The sequence below is a fragment of the Tympanuchus pallidicinctus genome, unplaced genomic scaffold (genome assembly GCF_026119805.1).
Source record: "Tympanuchus pallidicinctus isolate F22 unplaced genomic scaffold, pur_lepc_1.0 scaffold5, whole genome shotgun sequence".
Classification (NCBI taxonomy): domain Eukaryota; kingdom Metazoa; phylum Chordata; class Aves; order Galliformes; family Phasianidae; genus Tympanuchus; species Tympanuchus pallidicinctus.
Window position 1 is genome coordinate 26455101 of NW_026294769.1, and position 21503 is coordinate 26476603.

General features: G+C 40.7%; 1 protein-coding gene across 1 annotated transcript in view; it reads right to left on the reverse strand.

Moving 5' to 3' along the window:
- Window positions 1-11473: 11473 nt before the first annotated feature.
- Window positions 11474-21503, reverse strand: part of VAPA (VAMP associated protein A) — a 28278-nt gene continuing 18248 nt past the window's right edge. Inside the window, exons 3-6 of the mRNA XM_052703671.1 lie at window positions 17183-17286; window positions 15705-15785; window positions 13204-13380; window positions 11474-12258 (exon numbers count right to left, since the gene is read on the reverse strand). Coding sequence (XP_052559631.1) covers window positions 12100-12258; window positions 13204-13380; window positions 15705-15785; window positions 17183-17286 — 521 coding nt within the window. The 3' untranslated portion in view covers window positions 11474-12099. The remainder of the gene's footprint in view (window positions 12259-13203; window positions 13381-15704; window positions 15786-17182; window positions 17287-21503) is intronic.

Below are 21503 nucleotides of genomic sequence, written 5' to 3' on the forward strand. Positions count from 1 at the left end.
ATACACAGCACAGGTAAGTTGCTGATGAAAGTCTTCAGTGACGTGCTCCATTGCCATATTCGTGAGGTCTTACATACCCCATGCACAGTGTTTGTGCCTTTGGGTGCTGTATCAACCAGGTGGGTGAATGAAAGCAGCAGATCTAAAGACATGCAGCCCTACTTAGCCACCTGGTTTCAGTGATGTAAGTGGTCTTTTTTGTAACAAGTGACGGAATCCCAGCAGCTCAGCAGCAAGCCCACCATGGGCCCCTGTACTGCTCCTACTTTAAAAAGCAAGAATGCAGCAGGAAGCAGGCCCCCATAGTCTGATGGATGGAGACCAGCTCTGCCTACCAGAGCCATGAGCAGGAGTTGCATGAACACCACTGCCTCCCCGCTTTTCTCCTTGCTAGCAGTCCCAACATGCACTGTGGTTTCACCAAGCTTGAACCCACATCAATTTGGGCAGACACTGCTGGCAGAGTTGGATAGATAGAGCCCTCAGATGATGTGTTCTATCAGCAGCAGCTTGCCCTGAAACCCACAGATATCCCCTGTGGTCAATACATCCTCATAAACATACTGACACGAGTGAAAGCAGAGTGAGGGAGGTGTTCAGGGCCAGCAGGAGGTACAGTTTATGGATGAACCACAATCCCCATATTAATGGGAAGTAACCGAGAACATGGCTCAGCCTTGAGGCATTTACTGATATACTTGAGTATGCTGGCTCCCAGAAGGAACTGAGAGAAATACAGGGAGTGAGGTCGCAGCTCCCAGCTGACAGTCCTGTGCTACAAGAGGAAGAACCTTCTAGGGAGGTCATTCCCAGAGTCATAGGAAAAGCTCATCCTGAATAAAGCTTTCAGCTTTACATCGGTGAGTCTCCATACCGTATGCTAGAGCAAAAGCATGCTTTGGAAACAATGATAACATGGGTTTTCCTGGCCGAACAAGCAGGAAAAAGCCATCTAGGCAGCAGATGGCCATACTCAGGCTCTCTGCCTCCTCACAGTGCATGCCTTCTGCACAGTTTGTTCCAAGCTGGAGTCAGCCTTTGGCAGGGATTTCCACAGAGTGGGAACAAAGTCCGCTCACCCTCTTTTGAGGCAGTATGAGGAGGCACAATCACAGGCTCTCGGTGCCAGATCAGTCACATCCTTCACACTTGTTCTCAGGCATGAAAAACTGAAGAAAGCCCATGAAAGCTCAAGAGTCAGAATCGGAGGCCAGGATGACTCAGCAGTGCTCATCCACACACCTGATACCAGATTCTCCTTCAGCCTGACAGAAGGAGCTGAAAGCCAGCTCACTATGGCAAGTCAAGCCTTAAGAAGCAGAAGGGAGTTTGGTTTTCTCAAGCTAGACCTCATTTTTATAGTCAGCAGATATCCACCAGCACATCTCCAGATGAGTTACTGAGCTATTTCAAGATCCCAGACACATCTCTTCAAACAGTGGCTTAGCTTCTCATTTTTGTTTAAGACTTAGCTGCGTGAGCGAGTACCTGTTAGTTCTTACATGTAAAGATGTGCCTGGTGTGGCTTCCCTTTGACCACATGAGACAAGCTTCTTTTACCACCAACAAGGCAGTTAGTGATGAAGTTGGTAGTTTGGTAGTCTCATCTCTGGAAAATACAAATATCTGAGAGCTGTTAAACCCTGATCCTTCCCTATGTACATGCTAGACACAGCTGAGTCCTGGCTGAAACCAAACCGTCCCAGTAAAGCAGGCCTGAAGCCAATGCCAAGGAGCCACCCCATAGCACCACGTTCTGTAGTCACCAGGGCAAGGGGCCACAGCTGATTACTGCTTTAATTGCTTAATGTCAGGAGTCTTACAACAGTCTCAAGAGAACTTCAAGCTCAAAGAATTAGGTTAGATACAAGGAAAAGATATTTTGCAGTGAGGGCGGTGAGGCACTGGAACAGGTTGCCCAGTGATCTAGTAGATGCCTGGCGACTTTCAAGGCGAGGCTGGATCAGGCGCTGGGCAACCTGATCTAGTGTCCCTGTTCAGTGCAGGGGAGTTGGAATAGATGGCCCTCAGGTCCCTTCCAAGGATTCTGTGATTCTTTAACTACCTGTCTTGTTCTTACCTCAAAAAAGTGCATTCACATGTGCACCACAACACTTAAATCCTTGTTACGAAGCACAGGCTTGCAAAGATCTAGGTTTGCCAAGACATGGGGCTACACTATATACAAACACGACACAGACTGGGCAAATTGTACAAGAAATGAATTACTTTTTCCTATCATTTAGAGATAGTTAAAAAGGAAGCACTAGAAAAAGACCTTGATAATGCATTGCAAATGATCCAGTTCAGGTTTGTTTTGGCTCTGGTAAACAGTGGCTCTTCTGGTTTATTTGTATCACTGACTTGAAACATAATTCTGTGATTTAGGTTCTTAGCATGTGCTGCACTGTCTCAGGTCTGTATTTTCCCCTTATTTTGCTGTTAGCCAACAGAAGCCAAGTTGGACAAAGTTATGTCAGCCTTTGGAGCACGCGGTTTATTTGTCAATCCCTGTGCTCTGTGAGGGTTCTGCTTGGTTACAGGCACGAAACTAGGCCCTGAACTCCCCTGATCTTCCCATTTCATCAGGCACTAAATTAACCGCTGCACGGCATATGCATTTGTGATACAATATATTCCATTCATTTTGTTCCATCAGCCTGACCTCATGTGCTGGCAGCCCTGGCTGCTAAAGGAGTTAAGCAGCAAGTGCCTTAGCAGCAAACTGAGCAACTTGTCGCATCCCAAAGCTCAGCAGCTTTAACGTGAAACAGTGGATGGTGGCATGTTCATTGATCACCAAGAGAGGTGAATGCTCACTTCCCCTTAGCACCACAGTGATGTCCTACTCAAAGACCAACTGGCAGGACCCATCTGAAGAAGCTCTTAGGCAAACTCTTTGAAGACATTCTGGTTTTAAAAAGGGATAAAAGGAATTGAAACGCTGTACCACGTCTTCCTGCTCTGTTTCTGTACCGTTTATGCACTGTGCCTGCTGCACTGGGGTAGGATATCATTTTGCTGAGCAGAGGTCCGCAGTTTAAAATGTAGTGTCTTTTTTGCTGAGTTGGAGTGTGCTTGCTTCATGTGCAGGATTTAAAAGAAAAAAAAAAATCTTTATATTTTTGTAAAGCTATAGAAGGTATTTTTCTTCTCAATTCTATGTTCCAGATTAAACTGCCGGGGAAATTTTAGCACTTGTTGAACTATTGGTTGAAATAAAAAAAAAAAAAAAGCCTAATTGAAAAATGAAGGATTCCTTTGCATCCTGTGCACGTCAGTGGTCTGTTAGTTCTCCACCTCTAAAGGCTGATACATGGCTCAGGATGCAGCATCCCTCTGTTGAGGGATATGTGCAGAGAGAAGCTCCTTTCTTAGTGTCTTTGGCTGCAAACTTGACACTGGCAGCTGCCCTGGTGAAGGCATCTGGGATGCCCCAGGTCTCACAGCTCATCCTTGGGCTCTGTGAGCAAAGTCAGCTGTGCTGCAGGCTGGAAGCACACCACAAGCAGTAACAGCCACAGCTTGTGAGGCTGGGGAAGTGGCATGTCCGTGCAAAGGGTGTGGTTGCCACAAAAAGAAAACATTTGTCAGAAGGGAACTGTGAGCAGATGAAATGTGCCTTGCTCTAAGGGCTAAGGCCCAGGGGAGGGAGCAGAGAGGATACTTTCTTAAGGAGAAAGAAGTCCAAAATGATCCAAGAATGGAAAGCAAGGCATGAAATAACAAAAGCATCTTTCTTCAGCACTGCACCACTTCATCAGCCTCACTTGCACAAAGAGAAGAGGTGCAATGAAACCAGTGGGACTTCCACCAGCAGCTTCAAAAGGTTTGCATCTGAGAAATGACTCAGGATTTTTGGAACCATGACAGCAGATTGCTGCATGATGAGGCTGCACATCAGGAAGCATGCCCGCAATAACAAGGCACTGCAAAGGCAGCAGCCAGAGTCTGAGAGTAGGGGCCTTCCTTTCTCTTTTGTATAGAGAGGCAAAGCTGTGGGCACAGATGAATCCAAGCCTAAGTGTGTTCCATGTGTCATAATTTACCCCTCCCGACACAAAAAATGAAAAGTAGGTACTAAAACACAGCACCACTCTGAATTTTGTTATTTGATTCATTTGCCATATTTTTTCCCCTCTGAGAAATATTTTCCAAGAGCTTTTTCCTTCTCTCTAGCACTCACTGTTAATTTAAAAGAAAATTACTATTTGCTGCAAGCAATAAATAATCATAGAATCATTAAGGTTGGAAAAGACCACTAAGATCACCTAGTCCAACCATCGGCCCACCACCACCATGCCCACTAACCATGCCCCTCAGTGCCACGTCCACACAGCTCTTGAACACCTCCAGGGATGAGGCCCAAACTGAACACAGTAGTTGAGGTAAAGAAAGGAAATTTCTTCTCAGGCAGAAAAAAAGATGGTTGCAAGGAATCAAACCACAAGTATCCTCATTAGCTAAGGGAACACTGATTATCTAAGCTGACACTGCTCCCACAGCCCTTTCCCATGGGAACCACACAGCCCTTCCCAAGGTGTTCTGTTGGAAAATAAAGCTGCGCAAGAGAGCATTGCTTTCAAACAAAGAAAAAGCTGTCAATTCAAGCAGTTTGGAATTGCATCTCCTGGTCTCCCGTTGCCCTCTGCTCTGCCATCGTGAGGCCCTGTCTGGAGTACTGCGTCCAGTCCTGGGCCCGTAGAATAAAAAGGATGCAGAGCTGTTGAAGCAAGTCCAGAGGAAGGCCACAAAGATGCTCAGATTGCTGGAGCATCTCTCCTGGGAAGAAAGGCTGAGGGAGCTGGGCTTGTTCAGCTTGGAGAAGCTCTGGGAAGTCTTCAGTACTTGAAGGAGCTTATAGTGGGATGGAATCAATGTTTTACACCCTCTGATCGTGACAGGACAAGGGGGAATGGCTTTAAAGTAAAATAAGGGAAATTTAGGTTAGATGTCAGGTGGAAATTCTCCACTCAGTGGGCAGTGAGGCACTGCACAGCTGCACAGAGAAGCTGCGGTTCCCCATGGGGGTGGCGCTGGGTGGGCTTTGAGGTCCCTTCCAACCCACGCCATTCTGTGATTCTATGATTAATTCCATCACCAACATAAATTCTGCAACTCCATCCACAGAAAAATCGGGGGCCCAGACCCACGGCTAGAGCTTTCTAGACCAACTGATGGATTCCTTCAAATCGATGCCCAGCTCCCAGCTCACGTTTCTCTTCGCACCTCACGGAAAACTGAAGATCGCAACGACGCCCAGCCCTTATCCGCACTGACCGCCCCAAGCGGAGCCGCCGGCCCGGCCCTGCTGCGCCCTCAGCCCGCGCTGCTTCCCGCCGGGTGGGCGGTAAGAGCACACCGCCATCTGGCGGCCACTACCGAATCATAAGGATTGCTTCAACGTATTTCGCCTGATGCCGACATATAAACGGCATCTGAAAGATCGGTGTGCGTATGCATACGTACAGCATACATTTAAGGACGTCGCTCATGGAATCACCAGCGTTTTTAATGAGCAGTATCTCACATTCGCTAGAAGTGCCCAAAGAGTTACACGAACTCCCAACAGGTGATAGATGCTACAACTCTCAATTAGCCCATTACTGGCTCACCCTGTGTATTATAAAAGCAGGTGCTTGCCATTTCCCTGATTCCATACAGGGCAAGGAGATAGCTGAGATCAGGAGGCAGCTGCATGCATACCGCAGGTTATTGAAAACATCCATCTTCGTTTGGCTGCTTCATCTCTAGTTCTACAAATGCAACTTCTGAACAGCACTAAGAATGGGCTCATAACATTACAGTTCCCTTTCCCTAATATCACAGGTCTGAGAGATACTTTGAGCTGCTACAGCAGTTCCAAATGTCAATTTCCCCTTCCATCTTCTCATACAGCCATGACAGCACAGCAGTTCCAAAGTGCCTCAGCGTTGTGTTAGAGAAGCGGGGGTGCAAACACATGGGATTATACTTTTCTCCAGCAAAAGTCCTCCCCTTAGAATTCTCTTGTTTACAAGACCTGCTGCTGTGGTTTATGCTTAATGATGAAGGATCCCTATTCCTGGAGAAGACCTGGGAAAAGGAAGCCATCAGCAGAGCAGCTTCTGAAACAGCCCGCCTCATTCTACTCGTGACTGCCTCTTCTACATGACACCAGCCACTCCCAAGCTCCCACATCTTTTCCAAAGTTTTAAAGGAACCCGAGGTGATTAAGAAGGCAATCAAGGCAAATTAGCTACTGCATGAGCTTTCATCTTCTATGAAGCACCCTTCCATTATCAAAGCTGCACTCGTTAGCAGCTCAGGTGGGAGTTACAGAGAGCTGCATTTGAGCCACGTTCAGGTCTTGTTTTCTGTCAGTTCTCCTGAGCTTTCCCAAGGCACAGCTATATGAACCACAGATTGTCCTGCATGATTCAAAGCACTGCCTCAAACACTACAGAACAGAGCACCATCTTCATCCACCCAGATAGTTTCTAAATCCTTATCATCACTGCTCTTTGAGCCAGCCTCCAAACCAGTGCAGAAGCTTAATGCAGTCTGGAAAGCTGTCCCATCAGTGAGGCACTCACTAGTTTCAAGAGAACACATAATCATGGATTTAACCTCTAAGTCTCCTACTGTTGGAGCACATTTGCCTGCAGGAGCCCAACATGGGGTGTTTGAAGAGGTGTTTGACACTTCTGGATTAAGTGCCTCCAAAATCAAAGGACAGCTTTATCACCTGTCCTTGGACTATCAATATAGCAATGGAAAAATAATTTGCCACTCCTAAGTACAGAGCAAGTCGCATCACCACCATGGTGGGTGGATAGGTTTAGGACTACTTATTTTCTTCCACAGCACCAACTCCACAAAAACCTTTTGTTATGCACTGCCAACAAAACATGTCCAAATGTTGAGGTGGGTTTTGGTTTTGTAGGTTTCATTATTACTCTTGTTGGATTTGAGGGTGTTTCTTGATTTTGGTGCCGCCCTTACTAAGGTCAGGCTGTACTGCCAGTGAACACAATCCACCGATAAATACCTCTAACAGAGATGTTTTCTGCCTAACACACAGCTTCAGGGACAGAAAAGCAACAGCTAGTTTTTTGAGGTGATGCTTTAAAAGCCTACTAAAGATTTCCATGCAAGATAAAGCAGCACTTTGGAAAACCAGCAAAATTAAAGAAATGAAAATTAAAAACAAAACAAAAAAAAAACCCAAACCAACAACAATTAGACAAGGACTAAGGAAGGGTTGATGATAAACAAGATGGAGGTATGCTAGAGAACAGAGGTTGTACCTCAATCACCCTACCCCAACCATTTGCTCCAGCACTTGCTCATCTTGATCTCTGAGATGGGGTGACTGAGGCACAAATCTCACTGATGAAGACTGCCGTTTAGGTACTGCCTGCACACTGACTGTCTGGGGCAATCTCTCTGAATTCACCTATGCTCTTGAACTTACATGACCATCAGCAGGCCACATTTAAAGGAACTTCTGAAGTTTTATTTTTGCATAACGCGGATGATAAGCAGATCAATAGAAGTCACGCTGTCTTTTTCTTACACATGAGATTAGAAGGTAAGAATTAATAACTATTTCTGTCACCTTCCATTTTTCATTTAAGTGTCTGAGCTGAGACTCCCTAGCTATTATCCTTCATAGCTGTCTGTCTCATGTGCCTGCATAGAGTAACACCCCTTGAAGTTTTCTAAAGGAAAGGGAGGGGATGAAGAACATCCTGCTGCTGCCAGAAACAGAAGGAGCTACTGCACACACCAGGATTTAATGTGCTGCTGGCAGTGTTAGCAGCATTACATAAACAGGTACCAAACTTTAAATAAAATGGCACTGCAGCACGCAGGGGAGATGACTGTACGACCATTTAATTTGTCAAACATGAAAAACATGGATTTCACCCAAATCAGTTCCCAAGTGCAGATCGCCACACAAATGCGTGAACCATTGTCCCAGCAAGGGAGGAAGAAGCACAAATGGTTTTGTGCAAGAGCTCATTTCTACACAGCCACTTGTCATTTAAAAGGGAAAGAGATGACACTACCACTACCTTCTGCAATCCTGCCGCAATCAGCATACAAAAACAAAAGCACAACAGGCCAACTGCAATTATATACTCAGTTACATTACTTGAACGCCCTGGAGAGGAAGTTCAGACAGGGAATAAAGAAATCACTCTCATTCAATTGTCACTCCTAGAGGAGCCCAATCCCTTAAGAAAACTGACTTGGGTGTTTAACCCCTCCCTCTCCCTCCCCCCCCTATCTCAGCCAACATCTAAGTCAGACCCCAGGAAGGACCAAGCCCAGCAGGGACAGTCTCTGGCAGCAGGGCTCTCCTGAAACCTGGCAGTGAGCTACAATGTTCAGAGAAACGTGGATAAAAAAACACGATGCAGAAACTGAATCCACCCATAAACACAAAGAACAGGGCAGGTCAATACTGATCTATATGAGGGCTGCTCTGTAGCCACAAAGATCTTCCATCTCTTGCAAGACTGAAGCAAGAGTCCGTGCTGGCAAGCCTGCTCACAGAGCAGGAGTCACTCGTGACTCCAAACAGGAAAAAAAAGATAACTCTTTGTCATGATGATTACTGTAAATCAAGCAAGTCATCAGCACCCATAGTGCTGGGCAGATTCACTCCAGCACCCAATCTCCATCCATGCCAGCTTTGTGCTATCCGCTAGCAATCCCTACAGCAGGGCAGTCAGACCACCTGTAAGATGGTCCTAGATAGAGACCTACATACACCTATTGGGTATCCTAAAGCCTACAGAACATAAGCATTTGGGGAGAAGTTTCATAATAAAAAAGGACACTACTAAGTTTTTAATGGTTTATTAACACTTCAGCTTTTAATATCTTTGAAGAAGGCCTGAAAAATAAGTTTTGCTTATTGACTTTGTCTTTCCCCTTTGCAAGATGTCATCTTCCACCTCCTCCCTCCGCCCCCTCTCCTTCCAAGAGGACAATGACTTTCAAGCTAATGTCCGGTTGCTTCTCAAGTGGAAATGCTTCAATCATAGCAGCAGAAAACATGCAAGCCTGATCAACAGACTCTAAAAGTCTAACAGCTTTTAGAGAATGAGTAGAATTGCACAAATAAATTGTGCACTGATGCAAATAACTTTTCAAAAATCAAATTCATACATATACACCTTTTTACTGTGGATTAAATGTGGTGCCCAGAATTACTACAGGAGTTCTATCTTCTATTTAACAAGGCTTTTTCTTCACCTGAATAATCACATCACCCTTCTGCAGAGTGATGAGTTCAGAAAAGCTTTTAATACTACTTTGATACTGTACACTTGCTCCATCTTGTTCTTCTGAAAAGTCAAAATAGGATTTGTGTTGTATATTTAACTCAAGTTGCACATTTAGCCTCACAGGACTTCACGGGCACTGTCACCTGATCTTGTCATTAGGAGCAGCAGAGGCTATTTCCCCATGCTTACATACACAAGTAAGCAGGCAGACAAAGCAAAAAGTTCTAACCATTTCAGGAACAAACACAAACAATTTAATCCATATTACAGAATTCACTGAATACAGTTGATCTCATCCAAAGTAACTCCTGAGAGCAAAATAGTTTTAGCATTACATTTTATATACAGCTATGAAGGGATTACTGGAAACCAAGACAGTCTCCTTATACCATCAGTAAGTACACTGGTTACGAGACCGCTGCACACTTTCACTTTGAAGACATTACTCAAACCACAACCAAGTTCTATGACCACCTGCTTTGTATTTATGAAAATCGGTCATTCCCATCTTATTCTATCACTGTTTTCACCTCATTACTGCTGCCAGACATCAGAACCTGTTGGCTACATTGAGCAATGACTCCTTTTTCTGCTCTCAAGTCTTGAAAGCTACCCCTGAAAACCTCCATACACTATGCTGTAAATATTTTGAGATCTCCAAGGAATGTTTTTTTCCTTCTATGCAGGAATGACTGCTTTGTCTCAGGCAAACCACATCCTGCACACTTATTGCCTTCATTATGTTCAACATACTTAGTTTGGAACAAGCTATGGAAGTCTGATGCATTAATGTTCTATTTCAAGAAAAAAACTGGGAGAATTACACTATTTCAAACCAGCAGAACCAAAATAATCAAGACTTTAACAGTGTTTCCAGTCACTGGGATGGAAGGCAACTTGAGTGCAGATACTGGAACAAGTAATTGGAAACATCTGAGCTTGCATGCTTAAGTGAAAAGATAAACAGTATTTGTATTTTCATCATCTTCCTTGCATGTATGCAAGATTCTATAAAAAGTTTATCAGACAGAAATGACAGAACATGACGTAGTTTTCTTTAAAAAGAAAAGGAAAAAGAAAAGGAAAAAGAAAAGGAAAAAGAAAAGGAAAAAAAGAAAAAAAAAAAAAAAAGAAAAAGAAAAGAAAAGAAAAAAGCACTAGAAATCAAAGGCAACCAAGATAACATACATCTTCTCTAGAACATTTTTCTCAGCTAGGTAACGTGTGCATATACCAAGGTCTAACACACTTAGCTGCACCACATCAAGTCAAGCTGTCCAAAAGCATAAACAATGTCACTTACAGGAATACATCCCTTCTGTAATTTTTCAGTTTACAAGTAATTCCCTGTAGTGGATTATGTTTAGTTAAAAGCACAGCTATTTTGTTGCATTACTACTGACTGTTTTAGGACATATTTGAAGATGAGGCTAGACTTAGGATTAAGTGCAGGAAGCATTTTAGACCCCCAAAATGCATTCTTTAAAACGTAGCTACACATGGTTAACATGGGTAAGTCTGCCAAGAGTTGCATAAAATGACTTGTTTTCAAGTAGTGAGCAACTACGGCTCCCTCAGCAAATACCAACTCTTTTGCATCATGGAATTCATTACGGGTGTCTGAATCATTCAAATTACATTTCTGATTGTCTACTAAAATGGAATTACAGACCCAGTTAGTTGGTACATTTGAATTAAGCACCCTTAAGAAATCAAAGGAGAATAATGTTGACTCCTGGAAGACACCCAAAAAATCCAAGGATGGAGCAGAAAGTTGATTATTACACTTGCACATTGCAAGCAAATTGCTGATATACTGATAACATTCATGCCTGGTATTTGTACCTGCTGGATATCCAAATTATTCTGTCCCAAAACAAGTCTGACAGTTATCCTCTCTGTAGCTGAAAACGGCCAGAAACCATTTGCAATGCGTTTTTTTTGTTTGTTTTTGTTCGTTTTCTTTCATGTTTTTTTGTTTGTTTGTTTGTTTTTTCTTTTTTTACAAACAGAATGGAGACCCTTTTTTTTTTCCCTCTCCTCTTCCCACTTCAATTACAACAGTCTAAGCCAAAGACTTATGCAAATAAACTTCAAAATTTGTTACAAGCAGCAAATTGCCGTGAACAATGAACTTGTTACGAATCCCCTTCTAGAAGTATGACACACACAAACAGGCTACCCAGCAGAAAATCTGTTAACAATTTTATTTCTTTTGTAATGTTAAATATTATGGGACAGGATTGTAAGGATGAAGAACTCTCAACAATGCCTCACAAGGGATAAGAAAGAAATTCTGCATGATATTAGCAAAGTAAGGTAAGGAGAAAATTTACACAGTAAGAGGCACCATTTCCCCCAGAATACCTCTTGTCATATTCCTGAATGAGTGGGATTAGCAATCTAATAGATCATTTTTCAAGAGGTAACAGCAACAGATAAAATTTTAAAGGATTATTAAAATAACATTTACAAGACTCTGAACAATTTCTGAACTCTTATTAAAACCACAGAAAGAACAATTCTTTATTTATGAATTTCCATAAAGGACTGACTGTGCAACTGACACCTGCTATTTATGACTCAATGTACAATTTTGTCCGGTAGCCGAACAGTTGTCTTTTTAGATTGTGTTTTCTAACCGTGCGAGATCATTAAAGGCAAAGCCTGTTATGATGCTGTACACAAAAATGGTCACTTGGGCCATACTACCAATGAAATGGTAGGTAAACAAATCTTTTTCTGGCCAAGAAAAACAAAACAAAACAAAACAAAAAAACAGAAGCTGCATTTTGCATGCTTCTCTCATTCATCCTTTCTACAAGATGAATTTCCCTAGAAAGAATCCAATGAAAATGGCTGCAATTACAACAAGAAGTGATGGAAGAGAATTAGAGCCATTATCTCTGAGGGCCAAAGCTGTGGGTGATCCAGATTTATCCGAGTGTGCTACCTTTCTGAGCCTCAAGCCTTCATCCTAAGGGGGAAAAAAATATACAGAGATGAAGAATACAAAAACATTATTTTTTAAATTTATTTATTTTACAATTTTATATAACCCAACTCAAAGGTCAAATTTACTTAACTAAATAAAGACAGCAATTTGAAAAGTAATATTATAGCACACTAAACCCACAGAAGAAATGGCAGCATGTCAAATAGAGATAGTTTGCCCATGCTCTGCTTATGAAAGATACTAAAATTCTTGCTAGGCAAAACAAAGAATCCTACTTTTACTTACCATGTAAGAATGAAATAGCAGTAATTCCTTACTGGCAAAGAGAAACACCTGCTTTGTATTTATTTATCAAAGTGTTCGAACAACAGCAGAATTAATTACAGTAATTACATTATTTTAGAGATCATTAAAAGGCTACACTTGCCTGTGAAATTTTTCATACCCAATACCAAATACACAGAAAAGTCACAAAGTCACCTATCAATTAGTTACAAGTTACTGAAGGAGCACCTTTACATAGAAGGTACTGGAAAGCAATGTTTGCTTACCTCCACTGGTCAATCAGTTGCTCTTTTTGATTAATAATCAGAGATGCTGTGTTACTGATTTGGATCTCGTTTACTTATTCTTAAGAATGAATAATAAAACACTTCTATTAAAAGCTAGTAAGCCTAAATCTGGGTTGTAAAAGTAACTAAAAATCACCTCACCTATGCCTATATTTACTGCATTTCGTTTAAGAAAACCATGTAGCTTCAGTATCTCACCCATGATAATCCCAAAGTCTCAATCACAGGAACATATAAACCATACACAACAGTAAAATTACACTGCAAATCAACCTTCACATTCCCACACTTGTATCTAATTCCAGAATAAACATTTTTAAGTCTCATTACAAACTAGACTTCTCAATCAAGCAGCACGGAATCATTTCAATATAAATGAGGAAGCAGAACTTACTCTCAGGTGCCGATTTTCTTCTGACAGCTTCATAACCTCTGTCTGAAGTCTTTTGCATTCTTCCACTAGCTTCCTCGTTTCAGTATCATTAAGTGAAACACTATGTGGTTTTGGCATCGGTCCATCCTGCTTAGATGTATTCTGTACTGGAGCGGGTTTGCTTGCATCTATATCATTCTACAAATATTAAGAATGACTTGAGAATTGTACTTACCTAGAGAAAAATTATCCACAGCTTAAAACTGAAACACAATCCAGTAACTAGTATAGAGAGTTATATTTACAGTACTCTAAATAAAAGACTTCTGTGATTGGTTTAGTTCTGATTAGTGGAAGTACTAAAGAGCAAAAGAAGAATCTACTGCTTTCATTTTGTACTATGTGCCACAGAGACAAAACCAAGCACTTAAGCTGCTCAACACTAATTCAGCAGGCACCAAAGTGCACAGTAACATAAAACGCACCAAGTAACATTTGAACTTGGTAGGAAAATAACTAAGTGGAAAAGAGCAGAATTTGTTTTTGTTGTGTTTTTTTTTTCATCCCCCACTCAGAATGCAGTGAGGCGCTGGCACAGCTGCCCATGTAAGCTGTGGTGCCCCATCCCTGGAGGCGCTCAAAGACAGGTTGGATGGAGCCCTGGGCAGCTGAGCTGCTGGGGGGCAGCCCTGCCCACGGCAGAGGGTTGGGGCTGGCTGGGTTTTGAGGTCCCTTCCAGACCAAGCCATCCGAAGGTTCTTTAGGGGAACAGCACAAAGCTGTGTTGAAATTCAGACTGGACTCATATTAAAATTCAAGCTGCACTAAGTCTACTAGATAAACTACAGAGCTATATCATCTGTCAGATCTCACTGCATGGAAAGCAGTCCAACCTGAACGTGACAGAAAACCCATTAGAAGGTAATATATCTAGCATTTTAAATCTTCGGCAGTGCAACCACAGGCAGCCTAAGAGATATACCCTGCTATTCTACACAGGCACTCTCCTAACTGGATCTAAAAAGACCAGCCTATTTTTACCATGAGTAAGCAGAGAAGCTTTTTTTTTTTTGGAGCTTTTTTGTTTTTGTTTATTAGCTAAAAAGAGCTCCTTTCGTAGTACTGGGACTTCAATAGAGACCTTATCTCCCAAAGCAAACCTCCTTCCTCTGCTGTCTCACCTCCCTGACTGGTTCCCTTATATCAGTCTCCAGGCTGCAACTGGTAGGCATCTGAAGAGAGCAGCAGCCAACTGAAGTACTTGCACCCTGGTAAGTAAGGCATATTCTGAGGGTCCTGGCAGATTTCTCATCATAAGGCTTGAGCCAGTGCCTAAACCTGCTAAAAACATCAGGGTTTGCAACCTCATGCTGCTACTCAGAAAAACTTAACTATGTGCAGTCTATACTATCAAAGTATCACATTAAAGAAAGTATAAATGTATTCTGTACTACTTTGTTATATCTAAGGTATGATTTAGTAAGAGGCACACATAGGCAACTCGTACAGCTGAATAAAAGCCCACACCTTCAGTTATCCTCAACCAAAAAAGATAAACTTCCTCCTAACATACCTACCTGACTACAGTACAAACTGGACTGTATTAAAGAAAAGTCAAAGTAATGACATAAATAAGGTCACTAACAGAAATCCTGTTTCAGCACTTTATCTCATGATGCTAAAAGCAGCACAAAAAAAAAAATTAAAGTTAAATAAGTGGGAATGTACAGTATTAAGATTCCATAAATGAGAAGAATGACAGTAAAAAAGCATTAACATGTAAGAATTTCAATCATATTCCAAAAAAACCTAGATAACTGACAGCTAACTATTATTCCAAACATCAGAGGACACGAAACAGACATCTTCAGTACACATACAATGAAAATGTCATCTCCTATACAAACACAATTGATTTTGTTTGAAGTCAGACACATTTAAGAGTTTTTTTTTCATCTGGATTATCTGTCTGTACCACTACCTTAAATGATGCAGTTAGGGCTTCCAGAGCACATTAATTTCTAAACAGTACTTCCTTTCCTCATTCAGATGAATTAGGAAGAGAATTTTTAAAACTGAAAAGCATTTAATACTTCAGAAAGCAAATGATTCAATTTGCTTTTCCCTGTATGCAGTACTGACGACTCAGTTTTTATCCGACGGCAATATAATGCTAGAGTCAGGAATAAGAATGATGAAAGGATAATTTGTTTGCATTAGTTTAAACAATTTGAAATTATGGTACCATGGCAAATTATATACAGTGGAAGACAACACTGATTTGTTTGCACTACAACGCGCAAACCGTGCACAAAGAATATCAGTGTTCATCCTGAAATTTAATGTAATTCACTCCATATGTTGTTATACAAAGGAAAGCCCAGTCCTGTCCATTTAGTGGAGATTCCAACAATCCATTTAACCAACACACCAAACAGCTTTAAAAAAAATGCAAACAAATTTCTGTAGGATCCTAACAGTGTATGACAGGTGTTTTTTTTTTTTACTCTTTCCTTACTTACCAGTTTATCATTTTCATTGGGCATTTCAAACACACATCTCAATTTGGAGTCCATTAACTCATCGGGTTTTGCTTCTTTCCACTAAAACAAGTAACATAGTTATTTAATAAACCAGTCACACAAAAATCTGAACAGTTCATTAAGCCTGCTCTTACAGCTTCCCTATAACTCTTACAAAGCTGAATACTATCCTTGCCCTAGCTGAAATTTTCAGACTTGCTTTTGTTCACCTTCGACTACTACAGATGTACTGAAAGCTAGACGTGGTTAAACTTCAGTCTGGAAATGGAATCGAGTGAACTGAATGTCAAGATGGATCCAGAGATTTGTAGGGCACAGCAAGAATGACAGCAGAATGGTTTCTGTAACACAATCAGAAATAAAGTACCATCTGAATCAGTCTATCACTGCTCCTTACGTTCTATCTTGGAAGCACCCATTTTAAATAAATTGCTGAAAGACACTTTTAGCAATTCTATACTTAGCTCCAGAGTAAGTTTCTTTAGCTCTCTTTTGTCACTGGCACTAATTGCACGCTAACTCATAACTATAATTACTGATTTTCTGCCAGATTTGTTCCTCAGTATTCTTTACTTCAACACTTTGAGAAAGCTGTTATTTGAAAGGTATTTCTGAAATGAATTTTTATATTCTCACCAAATGGTAGATGCTTCACTTCTCACACATAAACAAGAGCATATTAAAAAAAATGAAACCAGACAACAAGGAGAGATGTTATTTTTGTAGCCACATGTCTCAAAAGCTTAACAAAAACTCTTTCAGTGTTTCCAGTGGAGAGAATCATCTTTGCCTTCATACACACAGGAAGAGAGCCTCAGCCTGCAGAGGTTTAGTGGATTTTAGTGATTCATAAACCTTATCTTTACTTTGTTTACTTTTCCTCCATGGAAATGCATGAATCACCATTTGAACTCAGGGAACTGTTTAGAAACAGCAGTCCGTGCAGCAGTCCCCTGGACTCTGATATATATGCTCATGGGAGCCCATGTATGCTCTAAAGAGCATGTTCTGACAACTGAAGGCCAGCTTTCCAATTGCTTCTAAGCTGTTCCTCTGAATTTACATGCACAAAACTAATCTTTTCTTTCTGATTTTCATTGGACCAGTCCCACCCAAAAACAGAATACACAACTTATTCTACTAATAAAGAAAATAAATCTATCATTGTGCTTTCAATGAGCTGCAGATCAGATACAACGCAACAGTAATTTAACATTGAACAGACCTTACCTTTGATTTAATACTAGTTTGATTTAATCAGTCCTATAGGCAAATTCTGTGAACTGAACTTGTATTTAATATTTAAAACTCTGAATCATTCATAGAAATCATATTTGTTCAGAGGAAATTCAATTTTCCAAAAATAAAACACTCTGAAAACATGATTCATTTAAACTTAAGATTGATTTAAAAAAAAAAAAAGTCCAAACTAGTAATTCTATCCCATTTTTACTTACCACTGCTTCCATATCTGAAATATTTGGTGGTGCATAGATTGTTTGTACCATAAACTTGTGTTTACTCTTCTCATTTGGGTCGTAGTCAAAAGGCTGCAGCATTACTGTTCAAAAGAATAAAATTAAACATTTAACTACATGATCTGATCACTCTAAAAAAAAAAAAAAAAAAAAATGCTACACACTTCAGATTCTCACTGACAAGACACCAAAAGTTAAGACATGAAGGCAGCACTGAAAATACTGTAGATACACACTGTAGCAACAAGTAATGAGGGGAAACACCTTAATAATGTAGCTTTAAAGATTATTTCTCCACCTACTATAGCAAGAAGAGAGTTAATAAACAAGTAAGAAAAAATGCATCCACTAAGACACAGAGTGAACAAACACCATAGGATTTTCCTTTTGAATAAACACACTTTGTGACTGAGTGAATGCAAAGGCAAAAGAACTCTGGCAGACTTTACAACATCTATCCGAGGGAGAAAGGGAAGAAGAACCTGTGTTACACTGGCCACCAACCAGTAGAAGCTCAACTGACTTCTAAAGACATACTAATTTTAGCTAGGAGCAAAACTACTGAAATACTTAATTCAGATCAGAATTATTAAAAGTAATGCTGTCAAGGACTTTAATAGTTCACTGTAGAAAAGTTTCAAATTCAGTTCTTAAAAGATAAAGTGATTAGTTGGAGAATAACTACAAAATACATTTTCTTCAGGTTTTGACATTATTATCCTTAAGTCCAGCCTAACAGCTAACATTTGCTTAAAAGTACTCACAATCCATGTATGCATTTGAATTCTATTTTACCAGTGGAGAAAGAGGGATGGAATCCAAAACCAAGCCTTCTGTAAAGGCAATTGTAAGTGAAGCATTAAATACTTAATACCCTCTCTTTGTATTTTATCTGATGTTTTTTACCTCTGCATTTTCAGCCTTGAACATAATCTAATGCAGATTTAAAAAAAAAAAATTAAAAAATGCAACCACCTGCCTGAACAAAACCTGACATTTTTGACACAAACCACTTCGTACTACAAGTACCAGAGATAGAATATACAAGAAGGAGTACTTTTGTGACAGGACAATTTCTGAATGACTGCTTTCCAAAGCTGAAAATTCTGTTGGTTGAGAAAGGAAACTCAATTTCAAAGTTATTATTTTGAAGTATATACAAATTCAGTGGAAAAATAAATAACATCAACATAACAATATTCATCATCTCAATTATTACTGCACTACTACAGTATTTTTAAAGGAATGCTTCAATTACAGAGTACAGAATCTTCATCCATCCAAACTGTACAAAGCCATTAGGAGCCTGGTTTTCTGTTAGTGATTGTGGTTTTGTTTAGAAAACAGCCCAGAGGGGAAGCCAGATCACTCCGACGTCATTATTTTCGTGGTTTCTTTACTTCAAAGGAACTGAAAAGGACATGTCTGTAATTCAGACCAGAATGTTATAGGATATAGCTGCCTATCTACGGATGTAATGAGCACAGCGTAGGGACTGAAATATCTGATCATACAAGGTTTGTCACAGTAGCACTGGAGGACTACTGAAGTAGAAGTATGAGGAGATGACCAGCACAGTGTACCTCCATAGAGCAGATCAGGAAAGACAATTGTTGACTCAATCCAGATAGGAGCCCAGGACAATAAAAACATAACAAGTATCTGTACATGCATGTACACACGTCCACACTTCCAACTTTCTACCAGAGGCTGATGACCCAGAGAGAACTGTAAAGATAGATTTTTGACAATGCACACACACTTGAGTCTTATTGAAACTGAATTCAAGCTTAGTGCATCCTTATGTAAAACTAAGGTAAATGTAAGTGATCTCAGATAAAATGAATTATGTACTTATGGAGTCCTATGAACAGGAATCTATACTGCTAGCTATTCTACAGCAATGAAAAAAAAGCTACAGCAGAAACACCCATTTAGCTAGAAAAACCCACTGTATGCTCTGAACAAGCTTTCCATATGTTCTCAAGAAGTTCAGTCAGATTTCAATACTGCTGTAATTGAATTGTTAGAAATTATATTTCCCACAATTCTAAATCTTCATTGGATGAACAGTTCAACATCCTTGCTTTCACACAAAGCAAATTCTTCACAGTAGAAATGAACTGTCTAAGTTGATAAAACAGTAAGTACAATATCAAAATGATTACCTTTGTCTCTCCAAATTCACTAGTCCATATGAAAAGTTACTTCCAAATCATACTGCCACCTAATTTTAGACCCTACATACTGGTTAAATGTTGCAGATGTTTGCTGTTGAGTGCTTATTAGGTATTTTTCCCTGCTGAAAGCTGCATACAGCATAATCAAAGGATAATTAAATAATCTATCACTACATCTAGCAATCTGAGTTAAAATAAAGCAGTGAAAGGAACTGCAGTATTTGACATGCATTCAAACAATCCTATTTTGAAAGGTTTAAAGCCAGAGTTTCTCATTAGTTACTCAATCATTAGTTACTTGGGTCCAAAACATAAATCATTAAACTAAAGGCTTCTTCCTATACTAATTTATCTCTAAGATCATTTCTATCAACAGACTACAGAAAAGATATAGTACTCTTCCTTTAACCAAGGAAAAACCTTGAAAAACAGCAAAGCCAGCTTTCTACTATCTGAGAACTGGCAAAATCCTTCGATAGCTAGTTAAATAACTTTGTACTCTTTGACCACTAGGTAACAGCTGAAAGCACAACTGAATGAAAGCCAGCAGAGAACAAAACCATAGAATCATAGAATCACCAAGGTTGGAAAAGACCTACAAGATCATCCAGTCCACCTATCGCCAATAGTTCTCTTTAAACCATGTCCCTCAGCACAACAAGCCTGTAGCACTGCCTGGGGTTGTTGCAGCTGAAGTGTAACTTGGCATTAGGTCTTGTTGAACCTCACCCCATTGGCTTCAGCCCAACTCTCCAGCCTGTCCAGATCCCTCTGTAGGGCCTCGCTACCCTCAGGCAGATCCACACTTCCAGCCAACTTGGTGTCATCTGCAAACTTACTGATGGTGTGCTCGATGTCCTCATCCAGGTCATCAATAAAGACACTGAAGAGGACAGGCACCAGCACAGACCCCTGGGGACCACTTGTGACCAGACACCAGCTGGATTTAGCTCCATTCACCACCACTCTCTGGGCCCGGCCCTATAGCCAGTTCTTTACCCGGCCAAGAGTGTACCCATCCAAGCCTTGGGCTGCCAGCTTCCGCAGGAGAATGCTGTGGGAGACAGTGTCAAAGGCCTTGCTGAAGTCAAAGCAGACCACATCAACAGCCTCTCTCTCATCCACCAGGCAGGTCACTCGATCATAGAAGGAGATCAGGTTGGTAAAGCAGGACCTGCCCTTCACAAATCCATCAAGGCTGGCTAGGCCTGATCCCCCAGTTGTCCCACGCATGCCACGTGATCTCCCTCAACACAATCTGCTCCATAACCTTCTCTGGCACCAAAGTCAGGCTGACAGACCTGTAGTTCCCTGGATCTACCTTATGACCCTTCTTGTAGATGGGAGTCACACTGGCAAGTCTCCAATCTTCTGGGACTTCTCATTTGTTCTTCTTTCTTCATGGAAAGAATTCATGAATTCAAAGAACTATTGAAAGCTATGTTAGGCTTTGAACAATCATGGAAAGCCTCATGAAGGAAGAAGTTGCAGTTTTCAGCACATTCTTGGAATCCACAAACAGTTCAGGTATCAGCTCTAGGAGAATTACAACAAATAGTTACAAAATCAAGCCTCCTGTTAGTAAGGTAATAATATTTTCCACATTGGAGGGTTTTGTCTCCACAGGATATATCTCAAATGGGCTTGAAAACCAGAAGGAAGAACAGCACCAAGTAACAGTAAAAAGCTGTGAAGAAAGAATGGTAGTATACTAAACACTGGAACGAAAAGCCAACAGGAAGCTACCAGTATAGATGATACATAACAAATAGTTAATCTCACTCATCAAAGTAAAGGAAAAGCCATTCAGATCAACAGTAGAAAAGCAGGCCTCAATGACCTAGTGTTTCTGAAAGAACGTATAAACACTGTTGAAAATGTTGAATGAAAATGTTGAAAGCTACTCATTCACGATTGAATGATACATAAAACGTCCACAGACTTCATTAAAATGGCTTTTAAATCACATTTCCAATCATAAATTTTAAAACTCCCTTGGCTCTGAATCAGCTGATGTATTTATATGGGCTAAAGTCAGCTAGCACTGTCAACATTTAGTTTTGAACACAGAGCTTCAGACCATGGTATCCTACAATGAGCTCTCTCTGCCCAACAGTGTG